We start from the raw sequence: 13,691 nt of genomic DNA, 5'->3' as shown, positions 1-13,691 counted from the left end.
GTTAGATCTGTAGATAATCTGTGACTTTTGTCCGTGGTGTGACGTAGGGGTCAAGACTTTTTTTTTCTCTATATGGGATCAAGTAATCAAGTTTTAATTAAAAAGACAACTCTTTCTCCTTAGCATTTGCACTGTTGTCTGCGCATAAATCGGGTGACCATAAATGTATGGGTCTGTTTCTGTGTTCCGTTTTTCCCTCCTTTACCAATTCCACACTGTCTAAAGCTTAGTGGTAGGTCTTGGTGTCTGGTTAAGTACTCTAGCTTTGCTGTTCCTCTTCAGGATTGTCTTGGCCTTTTGCATTGGGATTGTATTAAATCTCTAGACTAACCTAGGGAGAACTGACATCTTGACAGTACTGAGTCTTTGAATCTACAAACCTAATCCATTTATTACTTTAACTTTTTTAGAGTACCTATCATATGCCAGGCACGTTTCTAGGTAATAAGGTACAGCAGCTGGACTGAATGAATGAAAGATAGATAAGCAATGTTTTTTTTTTAATGCTGATATGTCACATTGTGATAAGTACTACTAAAGAAAATAGAGAGTTTCTTGAAACTGGAGTTGCAATTTATATTGTGTTGTCAGTCATGGCCTCACAGAAAAGATGTCAGCACTAAGGGAGAATGAGCCATGAGAATGTCTGGGGAGAACACTTCCAGACAGGTGGCACTACTGCCAAGACCTTCGTGGCTGACAGCAGAATAAGCAATGGACAGAAATGTAGGAACCGGGATAACAAGTGAAGGCGAGAGAGTGTGACACCCAGATTAGGTAGAACACACAGACCACTATAAGGCCTCTAGATGTTACCCTGCATGGGTTGGGAATCTTTGAAAAGACTTTAAAGGGAAAAGTCACATGATCTGACTTAATTTTTTTAAAGGCTTATTCTTCTGCTGAGTTGAAACTAGGTTTTGTGGGGGAAGAATGGAAACAGAAGAGAAGTTCCTGCAGTAATCTATGGGAGACATGATGGTGGTGTGGACCAGATGGTGGAGGAGGTTCTAAGAAGTGACCAGATTCTGGATATATTTTGAAGGTAGAACCTTGAGATGTGGGGAAGAGAGAAATCAAAGATGATCCCAAAGTTTTGGGCCTAAACATTGTGAAGAATAGGATTGCCATTTAATTAAATGGCAGATTTTGAGGGGCAGATCAGGCTTTATTTTTTGATGTGCTGGGTTTGAGATGTCTGTTAGACATCAAAACGGAGGTGTCAGGTATGTGTGCGCATCTGTGCATGTGAGTGTGTGCACACGTTTATGTAATATATGTGTGTATATTCAATGTTGAGTCTAGGGGAGAGATCTGAGATGGAATTAACAAGCTTGGGAGTCTTAGGTTTGTAAAACAATTTTTCCTAGGTATATTTCTTTGAATCGATCTCTTAAGAAAGTATTAGGATGCACTGGCAAGGTTTTATGCAGAGAGTGTCAAGTGTTTGAAAAGTGTTTAAAAACAAAAGTGACTATAGGAGGGGTGGTGAGTAGGACTGGGAATGAGTTATGAGGTGGGGCTTCTTCGGTAATATTTTGTCTCTTGCTCTTGGTAGAATTTACATAGTGTGTTTATTTTGTGAAAATTCATTAAGTAGTATACTTAAGATTTTTGCGTTTTTCTGTATGTATGTTATGACTCAGTGTATGCATCTATATTTGTTATTGTTTACTTAAAATCAACATAAAAAGATAGACAGCACAAAGTAGTATATACTAAGTTTCAAATAAAGAGTAGAGACAATCAGTGCTGTTAGAACATAGAGGAGGCAACCATCTACTGTCCATAAAGTTTTCATTGAAACACTACTTAAACTGGTAGAAAGGCAGGAGAGCTTTCTCAAAAACATAAAATACAGATATCGGTTGTCTTTCCTCAAGAAACAGGAGTGTTCAGAGACCACTGTGAAGAGAAGTTAGTTACTAGAGGGTTCTTTTTTTAAAACAGCAAAATAAAGTTAATATGTATTATATGTAGATCAACCGAATAATCATTATGAGATTGATTTTTATCATGTGTCAGTGGTTCATAGTCAAAAATTTTGAAGTCAGTTTATCCCTTTTGTCTGAATTAGTAAGAAGAATGTTCCCTTTGTGTCCCATTTGTGACTGTCTTATATCAGGACTTTTTGGAGACTTTAAAGGATGTCTAGACAATCTTCCTCACCTTTCTATGTTTCAAGATAAATCACTTATTTTACTTCACAACTTAAGGATTCATCCTTAACCCTTGCTGATTCTCTCCCTTAAAAGCTGAAAGAGAAGTCTGTAAGGGAGAAAAATCAAATGGTAAGGACGATCTACAGTCCCTAAATAGTGAACTGTTTCTAGATCATCCAGTAGGATTATAATATGAGTCATATTTGTAATTTAAATTTTTCTAGTAGCCATGTTTAAAACAAAATAAAAAGAAACTGATAAAATTATATTTAATAATATATTTTATTTAACGTAATATGTTTAAGATATGATCATTTCAACATGTAACCAGTATAAAACCATTTTAATGAAGTATTTTTACATCTTTTTTCATGCTAAGTTTTAGAAATCTGCTGTGTATTTTACACTCACAGCACACGGCGGTTTGGACTAGTCACTTTTGGAGTGTTCAGTTAGCCACTTGTGTCTGGAGTGCAGCTTTGAAGCTACAAGCTACAATTGAAAGTTATTGGATTGTAGACTGTAAGAAAAAAAGTTACTCTTTCTAAGAGAGTTTCACTCATTCAATAGATAGATTTTGAGTACTTATGTGTCTCCTATTTAGCTTGGCCCAAAATACTGTACCAGAAACTACCAGGATATGTTTCTCTGAGATTCTGTTACAAATAGCACTTTCTCAATAAATTCTAAAATTATGAAAAATGGAATCTAGGTTTTTTCTATATGCTTTTTATAAAATACTGACTTGCCTCAACCAAAATTTTCTATTTAATAGCCTAGATAATAGAAATGTAAACTTTTATCTAATATGGGTATTTTTTTACCTTAATATTTCAGCCTTGAAGATTCAAACAACATCTAATTTATTTGAAAACTTTCCTTCGCAGTTATTGAGTTTAAAAATTAAACTGATTATATAAGACAAGAGTGGCTATTTTTATAGCTTTTTCAAACATGATTGATTCTTTTATTAATTTTAGAATATACTAGCATAAAATATTTTGAGGCCAATGAGTTCATTTCTTATTAGTGTGCACTAAAAAAGCATTTTTGTCTCAAATTTGTCAGTCATGTTTCTTAAGAAAAAAATCTTGCTTTTGGTGCCTACATCAATTATTTGTACATTTGATGGTTTAAATAATTTTTGATATTTTTTACATAATTGCTTATGATCTGAGTTGTCAAGTAAAAGTTTTTAAATTATTTGGTTTGAATTTTTAATTATTTTTACATATATATGTTTTTATTCTCTCTCATTGTCTCTTTCTACATAGGTATATAAAATACTAGTAAAGAAGACCCCAGAAGAAAGCTGGGTAGTTTTTAGAAGATACACTGACTTCTCTAGGCTTAATGACAAAGTAAGTACTTTAATAAATCTAAAACTGATAATAATTTTGAATTATTATCCATTCCTGACAGTTATGCTGTTACAGTTGTGTTTTTTCTCCCTTGTTACAATTATTTGAGTGAAGTCAAATCTTTGAAATTTCCTAAGAAAATTAATTTTAATAGGCCAAAGTCTCATCTCTATATGTAACTTCCTTTTTTTTTTGGAAACAAGCAAGCACTTTTAGTATAAAAGTTTGAAAACCTTGAAATTGCTAGCAGAAATATAAATAAGTGATTTTTCTATAATCTGTGAGTTTGAAAAGATATTTATGTATAATATGACCTCCTAAATCATATGCCTACAAAGAAAGAACAAGAAAAAATTAGCATATTGTGTTAGTTTTCTATTGCAAATTATTACATGCTTGTGGCTTAAAACACACCTTATCTCTAGATTTGGACTGCTTGGCTGAGTTTGCTGCTTAGGGTCAAACAAGGTCAAAATCAAAGTATTATCTTGGCTGGCCTCTTAATTTGGAGGCTCTGGGAAAAAATCAGCTTCCAGTATCATTCAGGTTGTTGGCAGAGTTTGGTTTCTTGTGGTTGTGAGACCAAGGTCCCTGTTTCCTTGCTGGTCCTCAGCCACAAGTTGTTCTTAGCTCATGGAGACCACTCTCCCGCCCTTGCACAGGACCCTTCCGTCTTCAAAGTCAGCAACAGCAGGTCAAGTCCTTCTTGTGCTTTGAATATCTCCTGTGCTTTGACTTCCTCTTCTGTCACCAGCCAGGAAGAAAGCTCTACCTTTGTGGGGCTCATATGATAAGATTAGGCTCCCCTAGATAATCTTCCTATCTTAAGGTCAACTGAACAGTAACTCTGATTGCATCTTACAGAATCCCTTTTGCTGTGTAACATGACAAAAATCACAAGGCAGCACCATGGGCAAAGGTCATAGGGCCATCTAGATTCTGCCCACTGCACATGTGAAACAGAGAGGATAATAATAAACCTCAATACATTTAGAACCCTTAAAAACAACTAACAAAAAAAGTAAACCAGAAAGTAGAAACTTTAGCAAATGATATGAGCAAGGTAATCCACAGAAGAAATATAAACGACCAATAAATTTGGAGAACATTTAATATGACAAATATGCCAGGAAAAGAAAATTAAGAAACCACTTTGATAGGCTTTAAATGGTATTATCCATTGTTGGAAAATCAGTCTTCCTGGAGGACACTCTAAAGCTGTGCATAATTTTGACACAGTAATCACATTTCTGGGATTTCTCCTATATAAGAAATTATGGAAATGGGCAAGATTTAGCCCTAAGGATACTTAACATGGCATTTTACTTACTGTTTTCATCCACATTTTGTTTTTAATAGTTAAAAATGAGAACTAAGCTAAATTTCCAACAATAGGGAATTGACTGAGTAAATTGCAGTAAGAATAAAACAGCAACTGAGGTGTTCACAGAGCTGGAGGGAAATCAGGTGAGGCAGTTGGTATTTAAGAAGCCAAGAGAAAGACCATTTCTCCAAAAGAAGCAGGTGGTTTGTGATGCTTCTGAGAGGCCAAGTAAGATGACCTTGAACCAGAAATTGCTACCTAATTGTGACAGATGTTTGGTAGAGGAAACTCTACTGGTCCCATCCTCTCCCATTCTCCACCTTTCCCCCTTCTTCTTCTGGAATTTATCAAAACTTCTCAAGTTGGTATAGTCTTAAAATGTTTGGTGGTGGGAAACCTCATTATGTGACTTTGCAACTGCCTGTCTGCCAAAAATTCCTGCCATTCTGAAAACCTCAGTTTAAATGAAAAGGTAAAATATAACATGCTAAACTATTTTGTCCTTAACTAATGTATTGTTAAGATGACTTTTTACAGTTCCAAAATACTTAAAGTATTATTTCTAATGTATTTCTACCAATATTTATAAATTTTGTTTACATTCCTGAGTTGTTATTTTAAACTGATGACTAAAAACCTGTAATTCTTTACATCTCTTCATTTTTTTAAGCATTAAACAAGAAGATCAAAGTAATTCATGAAGTTACCAGATACTTAAGTGGGTATTGTTAGCTTTTTTATGAAAATTGTTGTAATTTTTGTTCATTTAGACTAATCTCTAGCAGTTTCGATTTAGAGCTATTTAATCCCTTATGACTTCTTATTTTTCTTTCAGGACTCAACTGTTATTTAGTGTTGACTTCCCTTTATCTCTCTAGATTCATCTTGATTGCTAAAATGTTTCTTATCTTAGGTAAGCTGAGATTTAGATAGCTCTTAAGCTTTTGAAGAAAGATGTTAGTAGGAGTTTAATTAAAATCTGGTAACTATCTCTTTGATACTCCAAGTTGGGCACTTAAAATTAATAAGTGTCTGTGTCAGTCTTCTAGGTACCAGAAAGAGCTCTACCCATCACAGCAGCAAACCCCTGCTTTTACTGGCAAGAATCAAAAATGTGTGTAAAACACCAGCAGCCACAGAGTTTAAATGGTAGTTATTATTTTTATAATTGTTAAAAATAAAGTAAAATCTTAGGATCTTTCATTTTCTGAAACCAACCTTGAAGTATTTACGAAATGAGTAGTTTGAGTTCAGCACTGGGAATTTGGTATTGTATAGAAACTGCATAGATCTGATTCTAACGTTGAGGAGCTTACATTTCCCTCTTGTCTCTAGTAGTGAGGAAAAAATAGTCAATCGACAAAATGAAAATTATTTAACATAACACTGGTTAGAAACAGAAAATTTTCTATAGAACACTTATTTTTTTTTTCTTCCTCTTTTTTTTAATCTCCTGGGTTGTAATCTGGCTTCAGCTTCTCTAAGAGTTTTTAAGAGCTTCTTCCGAGAAAGTCAGAGGGCAAAGTCATAGCAAATCTGGAACATATAAGGCTTTTTCAGGGTTGAGGCATCTGGCAGGCTTGTAAGGCAGACTGGTGATGAATGATTTGCAGAAATATGGCCATGAGAAATGGGGTTTTCTATCTATTCTGCTTAAAAGCTCACTATTTTCCACTTCCAGGTCACAGAAGTAGGTCAAAGCTGAATATTTCTGTGAGGTAAAATGATTTTTCTCAGTTGATTACAAGCGGAAGAACATAGGGTAGGAGCAGAACCATAACCAGCTCACTGTCAAGACAAGCCCAGTTCATATGAAAATCTAGGCTGATCTTCCCATTACAGAGACATTCAGTGGTATAATCCTCAACAAGTCTGTCTTTTGGGTCACACTGTCCTGAGCTGTCCCGAACTGACTGACAGCATGTAGTTCTTAAGTAGCATCCTAAGATTGCTTCTCACTGTCTTTCTGGGGATTTTTTTTCACTTTTCTCCTTTGGTGGGTCTTGTGTCCTTTATCTCACATCTTCTTACTTGAGTTACTCTTTCCTTTTAGTAGAACTCCTCCCCTAGTAGCTTCTTGAGGAAAATTATGGGAGGCAATCTCTTTCGGACCCCACATGTCTAAAAATATTCTCATTCTGTCTTCATATTTGATTGAAATTCGGGCTCAGTATAGAATTCTAGATTGGAAATACCTTTCTTCAAAGTTTTCAAGACATTAAGCTATTGTCATCTTGCTTTTAGTGTCAAGCGTTGCTGTTGGGAAGTCCAGAGCTGTTCTTTGTCTTGATCATTCATCCCCTATTTTTTCCTTCTTTGGCAGTCTGTTGCATGTTCTCTGTATAAGTAATCTGATATTTCACAACGCCGTTTTGTAGGTTTCTTTTCTTTCATTATCTTGGACATCGTGTCAGCAACTTCAGATCAGAGAAGTGTTTTTGAATTGCTTTATTAATGAATTCCTCCTTTCTGTATTCTCAGTTTTCTTTTTCTGTAACCTCTCTTGTAAAATAGACCTTTGGGCTGGTTCCTTATCTTCTCCTCCTCTTTCTTTTTTCCCTCTCTTTTTCTTTTTTCCTGTTTTGCTGGAGACTCCCTTATTTCTTTCTAAGAGCAGCTTTTTATCCTCTGGATGTCTCTTTTTTTGTCGTCTTATTTTTATTTCTTGAATATAGTATCTTAATTCACTGAATGTATTAGCAGTTTTTATATGATTTTTTATTCTTTTATGGTTTTTTTTCTCCTAGTGTTGGCTGTGTTCTGTGAGTTACCGTTATCTGTTTATCTTTGTCTTCCATGTTGAGTAATAGTGTGTAGTAATTCTTGGTTGTCTGGTCATGATTAAAAGTTGGGCACTAAAAGCTGATTGGAATCTCTTACTCCACGAATGAGGCTTACGTTGACTTGAAGATTCGCTGTAGAATGGGGAGGGTTGTTAGAGAACTTCTGATGTCAGGATCTGTAGGTCATTCCTCTTGGGTTGATCAAACTCTCCAGAGAAGTATTTTCCAATCTCCTGCTTTGTGTTGCCAGTTCATGAGCAATTCGAGGTCTCTGTACATATCAACTTGGTGCAGATTTTCATACATTTCAGGTTTTCTTGGCTCTCCTGAGTCAGTTACCACTCTCCTCTCCAGGTTTTAGTTTCCAGTATGTTTTTTTTTGTCATTGTTGTTTTTGTTTCTGTTCACTGTAGTTTTAGTGGGGCTGCAGAAGACAGAATTAGATGAGTGGGCTCAGTTCTTCATCTTAATCCCAAAAACATGTGCATTATTTTTTTAAAGTCTTGTTTAAAGAAACATCAAATGCCTCTTACGTCATTTTCCCAGAAAATCTATTGTTTAATTTAGTGAAACATAAAACCCAGCATTTATTAAAGTTATTTTAAGCTAATGTATAGTCCCCAGGTTGTACTTTGTTCAAAGTAAAATTACTGAGTTAAGTGCCCATAATAGAAAGACTTTGTAAGAGCTCAGTTGTGGAACAACTCCATCTGTTTTTTGTTTTGTTTTTTTTTGTTTTTTTTTTTTTAACGGGGGAAAGAAAAAAATCTGACCATGCTTGTGAACATAGGTAACATTTAAATTTTAAAGGTTAAAATTAATTTTAAAAAAACTTTTTATTTCCTTCTCCTGGCTTTTATTATTTTCATTGCAAACATAGTAAACAACAAAAGACTCCCAAGACTGAAAATACCTAGCTATGTCTTGAAATCAGAGTTTTCAGTTTAGAAATATAGACAGAATGTTATATTTTATGTCTTTGCTTAACATTTCATCTTGTCAGTTTTTCTCTTTTGCTAGTCTTTTTTCTTACCTTGTGATATGTTGTCTTATATTTAAGTATAGAAATGTGAATGTACATGGTTTCATTTCATTCATCCATTTATTGGACATAGATTGTGGACTGTTGGTAATGTAGCAGGCATTATGCTAGACATTGATTGCAACTATGATTAAGACGTAATCGTTGCAGTGTAGTAAAATGGTGCTCGACCTGAGCTGTACTTTGGACTTCTCTGGAAAACTTTTTAAAATTACTATGCCAGTCCATACCCCAACTAATTAAATCCAGATATGTCAGAGGTAGGACACAGTCATTAATATAAGGTCATGATTAATCATCCTCAGAAAAGAGAGGGCTGTTCCCCAATTGAGCCCTCACAAGTCTTTATACTGTGTGTTCTTACTCAGAGTTCCTTGGGTGTTTCTAGTGTGCAGCCAAGGTTGAGAATGATTGGTTTGGTAGGAGAGTCCAAAATTAAATAAGCATTATTTACATCATGATAAATGTCATTTAAAAAATAATGATATGAGAATGTGTGGCAAATTGTCTTTTCTAAAAGTGTCTGCAGTGATATTCTCAGTCCTATATGCTCTTCCTCCAGAATCTTGCCACTAACCAGCAAGACGTAGAATCTGTTCCCCTCCCCCTTGAACCTGGGTGAGCTTGTTACTACTCTAAACAACAGAGGACAGTGGAACTGTCCTCTAATAGATGCTGTGTGACAAGGCTAAATCGTAAGAGTATACAGCTTCATCCTAGCTTGCTTTCTTGGGATGCTTCCCTTTGAAACCCAGCTTCTATGTTGTGAGAAAGTCCAAGATACATGGAGAGGTCATGTTAGACTTGTGGCTAACAGCCCCAGCTGAGGTCTCAGCTGACAACCAGCAGCATCACTGAATATGTGGGAGTGAACTTCAGGTGATGCCAGCTCCCAGCTTCAGGTCTTCCAGCTGAGGTTCTAATTCATTGTGGGACAGAGATAAGCCGTCTTCACTGTGCCCTGTGTGAATTACCAGCCTGCACAGTCCATGGCCTCATAAATGGTTATTTTATTCCACTGAGTTTTGAGGTAACTTGTTATCCGGTTATAGTCACTTGATCAGAGTATATAAGGGGAAATCTAACCTAGCTTAGAAGGTGGGAAAGTCCTCCCTAAGAAAGTAAAATTTGAGCCAAATATGCAAAGTGGATCATAAGCCAAAATGTAAAAGCTAAAACGATAAACATCCAGAAAAACATATAGAAGAAAATTTTTGCAGCCTTGAAGTGAGCAAAGATTTCTTAGATAGTATCTAAAAAAAACATAACCCATAAAAGGAAAACAAATGGATGAATTAGATAACATTAAGACTTTTTAAAAATTCTCTGTTAAGACTGTAAAATGAAAAGTCAGGCCACAGTCTAGGAGAATATATTGTCATACGTATACCTGACAGAGGCCTTGTATCTAGAATATATAAAGAACTCTGGCAACTTAATAAAAAGACAGATAACCCAAATTTTTTTTTAAGAGGAAGATTCAGAAGATTTGAATAGACAATTTACCAAAGGAGATATGCAGATCCAAGCTCATGAAAAAATATTTAACACCATTTGTCAATGAATAAATGCAAATTTAAGCCACAGTGAAACACTACTACACCCACTAGAAGGGCCGTTAAAAAGATGGACAATGCCGAGTGTTAGCAAGGGTGTGGAACAACTAACTCCTATGCAAACACAACTGGTAAAAATCAAGAAGTAAAACAAGGCATAGAAAGCTTAGCTGAATTTAATTCTTTCATTGTAAGCTTGTTTTGTGGATAGGTTCACATAATCAACAGGAAAGGTTTTGTAGAATTGGTATAATAGAGTTGAACATTGCATTTTTCTCTTTTCTTCTTTTTCAGTTAAAAGAGATGTTTCCAGGCTTTCGATTAGCACTTCCACCAAAACGCTGGTTTAAAGATAATTACAATGCGGATTTTTTAGAAGATAGACAATTAGGATTACAAGCATTTCTTCAAAACTTAGTAGCTCACAAGGACATTGCTAACTGGTATGTAACAAATTGAAATAAGAGGTTATAAATGCATTCCAATAACTGGTTTAAACTAAAGAATAGATCTAGGACCATATTTATTCAACCACAAAAATATAGGGTAGGTGCATAAGTACTTATCCTCTTTTAATAAAGCACTAACTGTAATTTTCTTGCTTTTTTTTTCAGTAAGGACTTCATTTGGTGTTTAATTTATATTAACAACTCCAAAAATTGAGCAAAGTTGAAAATTCAGTGTGCCATATATTCATATCACCTAGTCATAAACTTGATTGTAGTATGTTAGTAACAATTTAAACGCAAAGGTAGGTTTTTGGTTAATATGACCCTATATAATTTTGAGGCTGATATTTTATATTTCTCCAAAGTAATGCAAAAATATATAAACTATGAAGTCAGGTTAATTTATATAGAAGATAAAATGAAAATCCTGGAAACCATTAAAAAGGGAGAGAATGGATCTGTGTGGGTTTTTTGTATCTGAATATATATATACACACACACACACACAATAAAATTGCTGTATGATTTAATATCATCTAGGTATCTAATTTTGGAACTTACATTATCAGATAAATTAGAACCATTTTGAAAAAATTAGGGAGCATATGCAGTGCAGCAAGAGTGTGTTGTATGGAGACCTATGTCTGTAACTGTCTTTAGCAGTTTTTCACATAAGGATGGAAAACAGATAAGAAAGCCACCATCACTTTTTCCGCCATTTTTTCTTAGTCTCTTGTTCTTTATTCGCTATACCTTTGTGTCTCTGAATGAAAATATGATGAATTAAAGTCAAATTTATTCTATAAATTTTTGATCTAACGAAATATTAAATGATAAGAACCATGTTGATAAACTCCTCTTGTGACTTCTTGATTTTTTTTAAAGTAAAAGTGTATCTTGGTTGGAATGTATCTTTTTTTAATTATTGATAGTAGAGCTCTGTGTGGTAAACAATCAAGACCCTGTTTCTAAAGCTGTATTCCTTAGAACAGCGATAGTGGTCTTGCTCAATTCATAAATAGGTGTTTCAGGGAAGGAAAGGTTTCTTGGTCAGATAAGTTAGGGAAAAGTTTCATTTGACGTTCTGCTAAAGATTCTAAAATGTCTTGCACGAAAGCATCTATGTTCCTCACATTTACTTGCCTGCTTCTTTTTGTCATATCATATCTCAGACATTTAAGAAATGCAGTAAGATAACTTAAATGGAAGTCTGAAGTGTTTATGCCTTATTTATTCTAGGGTACTCACTATCATTTTTGTGGGTGATGAGCAGCATTTTTTATTTCACAATTTAAGCATTTCTTAATAAATTATTGTTTAAAATGTAAGTTGAGGGAGGGAAGAGTTATTAATCTGTACCTTAAGTGTGTGCCCTGTGTCATACCAAAAAGGGTATAAAAGAAGCTTAGGGTATACTGGCTTATCTTAAAATTCATTTGAAGAAATTAGGCTTCTGTTTGAACAAAATAAGGGAATTTTTAAAATGCTACCTGGTATGATACAGATTATGAAAGTAGCAAGAATTTAGAGAAAGGAAAGACCAGTCCTGTTTGCAGTGAATCAGGCAATACCGAAGTAGCAAGTGGGATTTGAGAACCCTGAAGGCTAGATTAAGGTTATGAGTAGGAGGGTGAATACAAGTCAGAACAAATAATTTGTAAATATCTAGAAAATCTGCGGTTGCCAAACATCCATTTATGAACGTCTCCTAAGGGAGAAAAGGAGAAAAGATAAAAATCCCAACACTTCTTTATAAAAACATGAAACTACATATTTAAGAATCACTACTTAAAATATCAGTTAGTTTACATTGTCTGTTGGCATACTTGTCAGCATCCTGATAGTTGGAATGGCAGTGTAGAAAATTACTGTCTTTATATGGCCAAGTAATGATTTAATGTTAATTCTTTATACAGTTCTTTCACTTTCCTTTTTGATTCCTTAGCACCTCACAACGCAGTTTCTTCATAACCTTCATGTTGACTAAGAGCATGCCATTACACAACTGGCAGAACTTATTACTACAACTTCTCTAACTGTAACAAAGCAGAAGTGAAAGAAATGAGAACCCAAGGGTTATTAAGGATTGTTGGTTTAAGTGTTTTAAGAGAGTATTACTTTCAGATGCATTTAGAGAATACAAAGTAAGAAAACAGGTTAAAATGTTAGTATTTTCATAATAAAAGGATTTATTATTGGTTTTGTTTGTTTGTTGAATATTTATTTAGGTTTTACTGTATATGAAGTATTACAGCACAATACAGTATTAATACACAAAGGTGCATTAGGTACTAACCCTTTATTCAAGAAAACTGAATAGGAGGAAGACACACCCAAAACTATAATGGACAGAGCTAGATCTCTTTTAAAAGAGGAAGAGAGAGAGAACTTTTGACTGAGAGAATTAGAGGAGGCTTCCTAGAGGGTAACATTTGAGCTTGATTTTAAAGAATTAATGATATTTGAACCAAGAAAGAGAAGTAAGGAAGGACTTTCCAAACAAGAAAGAATATTATATACAAATGCAGAAGCAAGTAGGCACAGCCCTAGACCCGAAACAGCATACAACTCAGCTTGTCAAGGTGAAGGACGTGTAATGATGGGTGGAGGGGGAAGGTGGTATATTGTGCAATCTGTTACAGTTAAAATACAGCTATTGTTTTATTCTGGCTTGGGCTACTTTGAAATAATTACATCATTTACTCAGCACAGCAAATATTTTACTGTTCTCTGTTTTCAGGATTACTACGCATATATCCTGATTTACCAAATTTCTCTGCCTATTTAATTCCTTAAAATAACAGGCGTTAAAATCATGTTTTTCCTGATATCACCATTCATCTATAAGGGCTTCAGTGCCAAATTTCAGTGTCTTAAATTCTTCATCTATTAAAAGAAAAGGCAGTTCAGGTGGATCTGAATTAACAGCAGTTTATGGTTAAAAAATAAATAAAAACAGTATTCAAATAATTCAGATACTTACATGAGGAAACAGTTGAAAGAAATGAGAATAT

At 34.5% G+C, this 13,691-nt stretch overlaps 1 protein-coding gene across 2 annotated transcripts in view; it reads left to right on the top strand.

Moving 5' to 3' along the window:
* SNX16 (sorting nexin 16) overlaps positions 1–13,691 on the top strand; it is a 32,414-nt gene that overhangs the window by 3,457 nt on the left and 15,266 nt on the right. For both annotated transcript variants that reach the window (XM_074355121.1, XM_074355119.1), the window contains 2 exons: positions 3,437–3,523; positions 10,523–10,671. In XM_074355121.1, the coding sequence (XP_074211222.1) occupies positions 3,437–3,523; positions 10,523–10,671 (236 nt within the window). The remainder of the gene's footprint in view (positions 1–3,436; positions 3,524–10,522; positions 10,672–13,691) is intronic.

The sequence above is a fragment of the Camelus bactrianus genome, chromosome 29 (genome assembly GCF_048773025.1).
Source record: "Camelus bactrianus isolate YW-2024 breed Bactrian camel chromosome 29, ASM4877302v1, whole genome shotgun sequence".
Classification (NCBI taxonomy): Eukaryota; Metazoa; Chordata; class Mammalia; order Artiodactyla; family Camelidae; genus Camelus; species Camelus bactrianus.
This window is presented reverse-complemented; position numbering and strand designations above follow the sequence as displayed.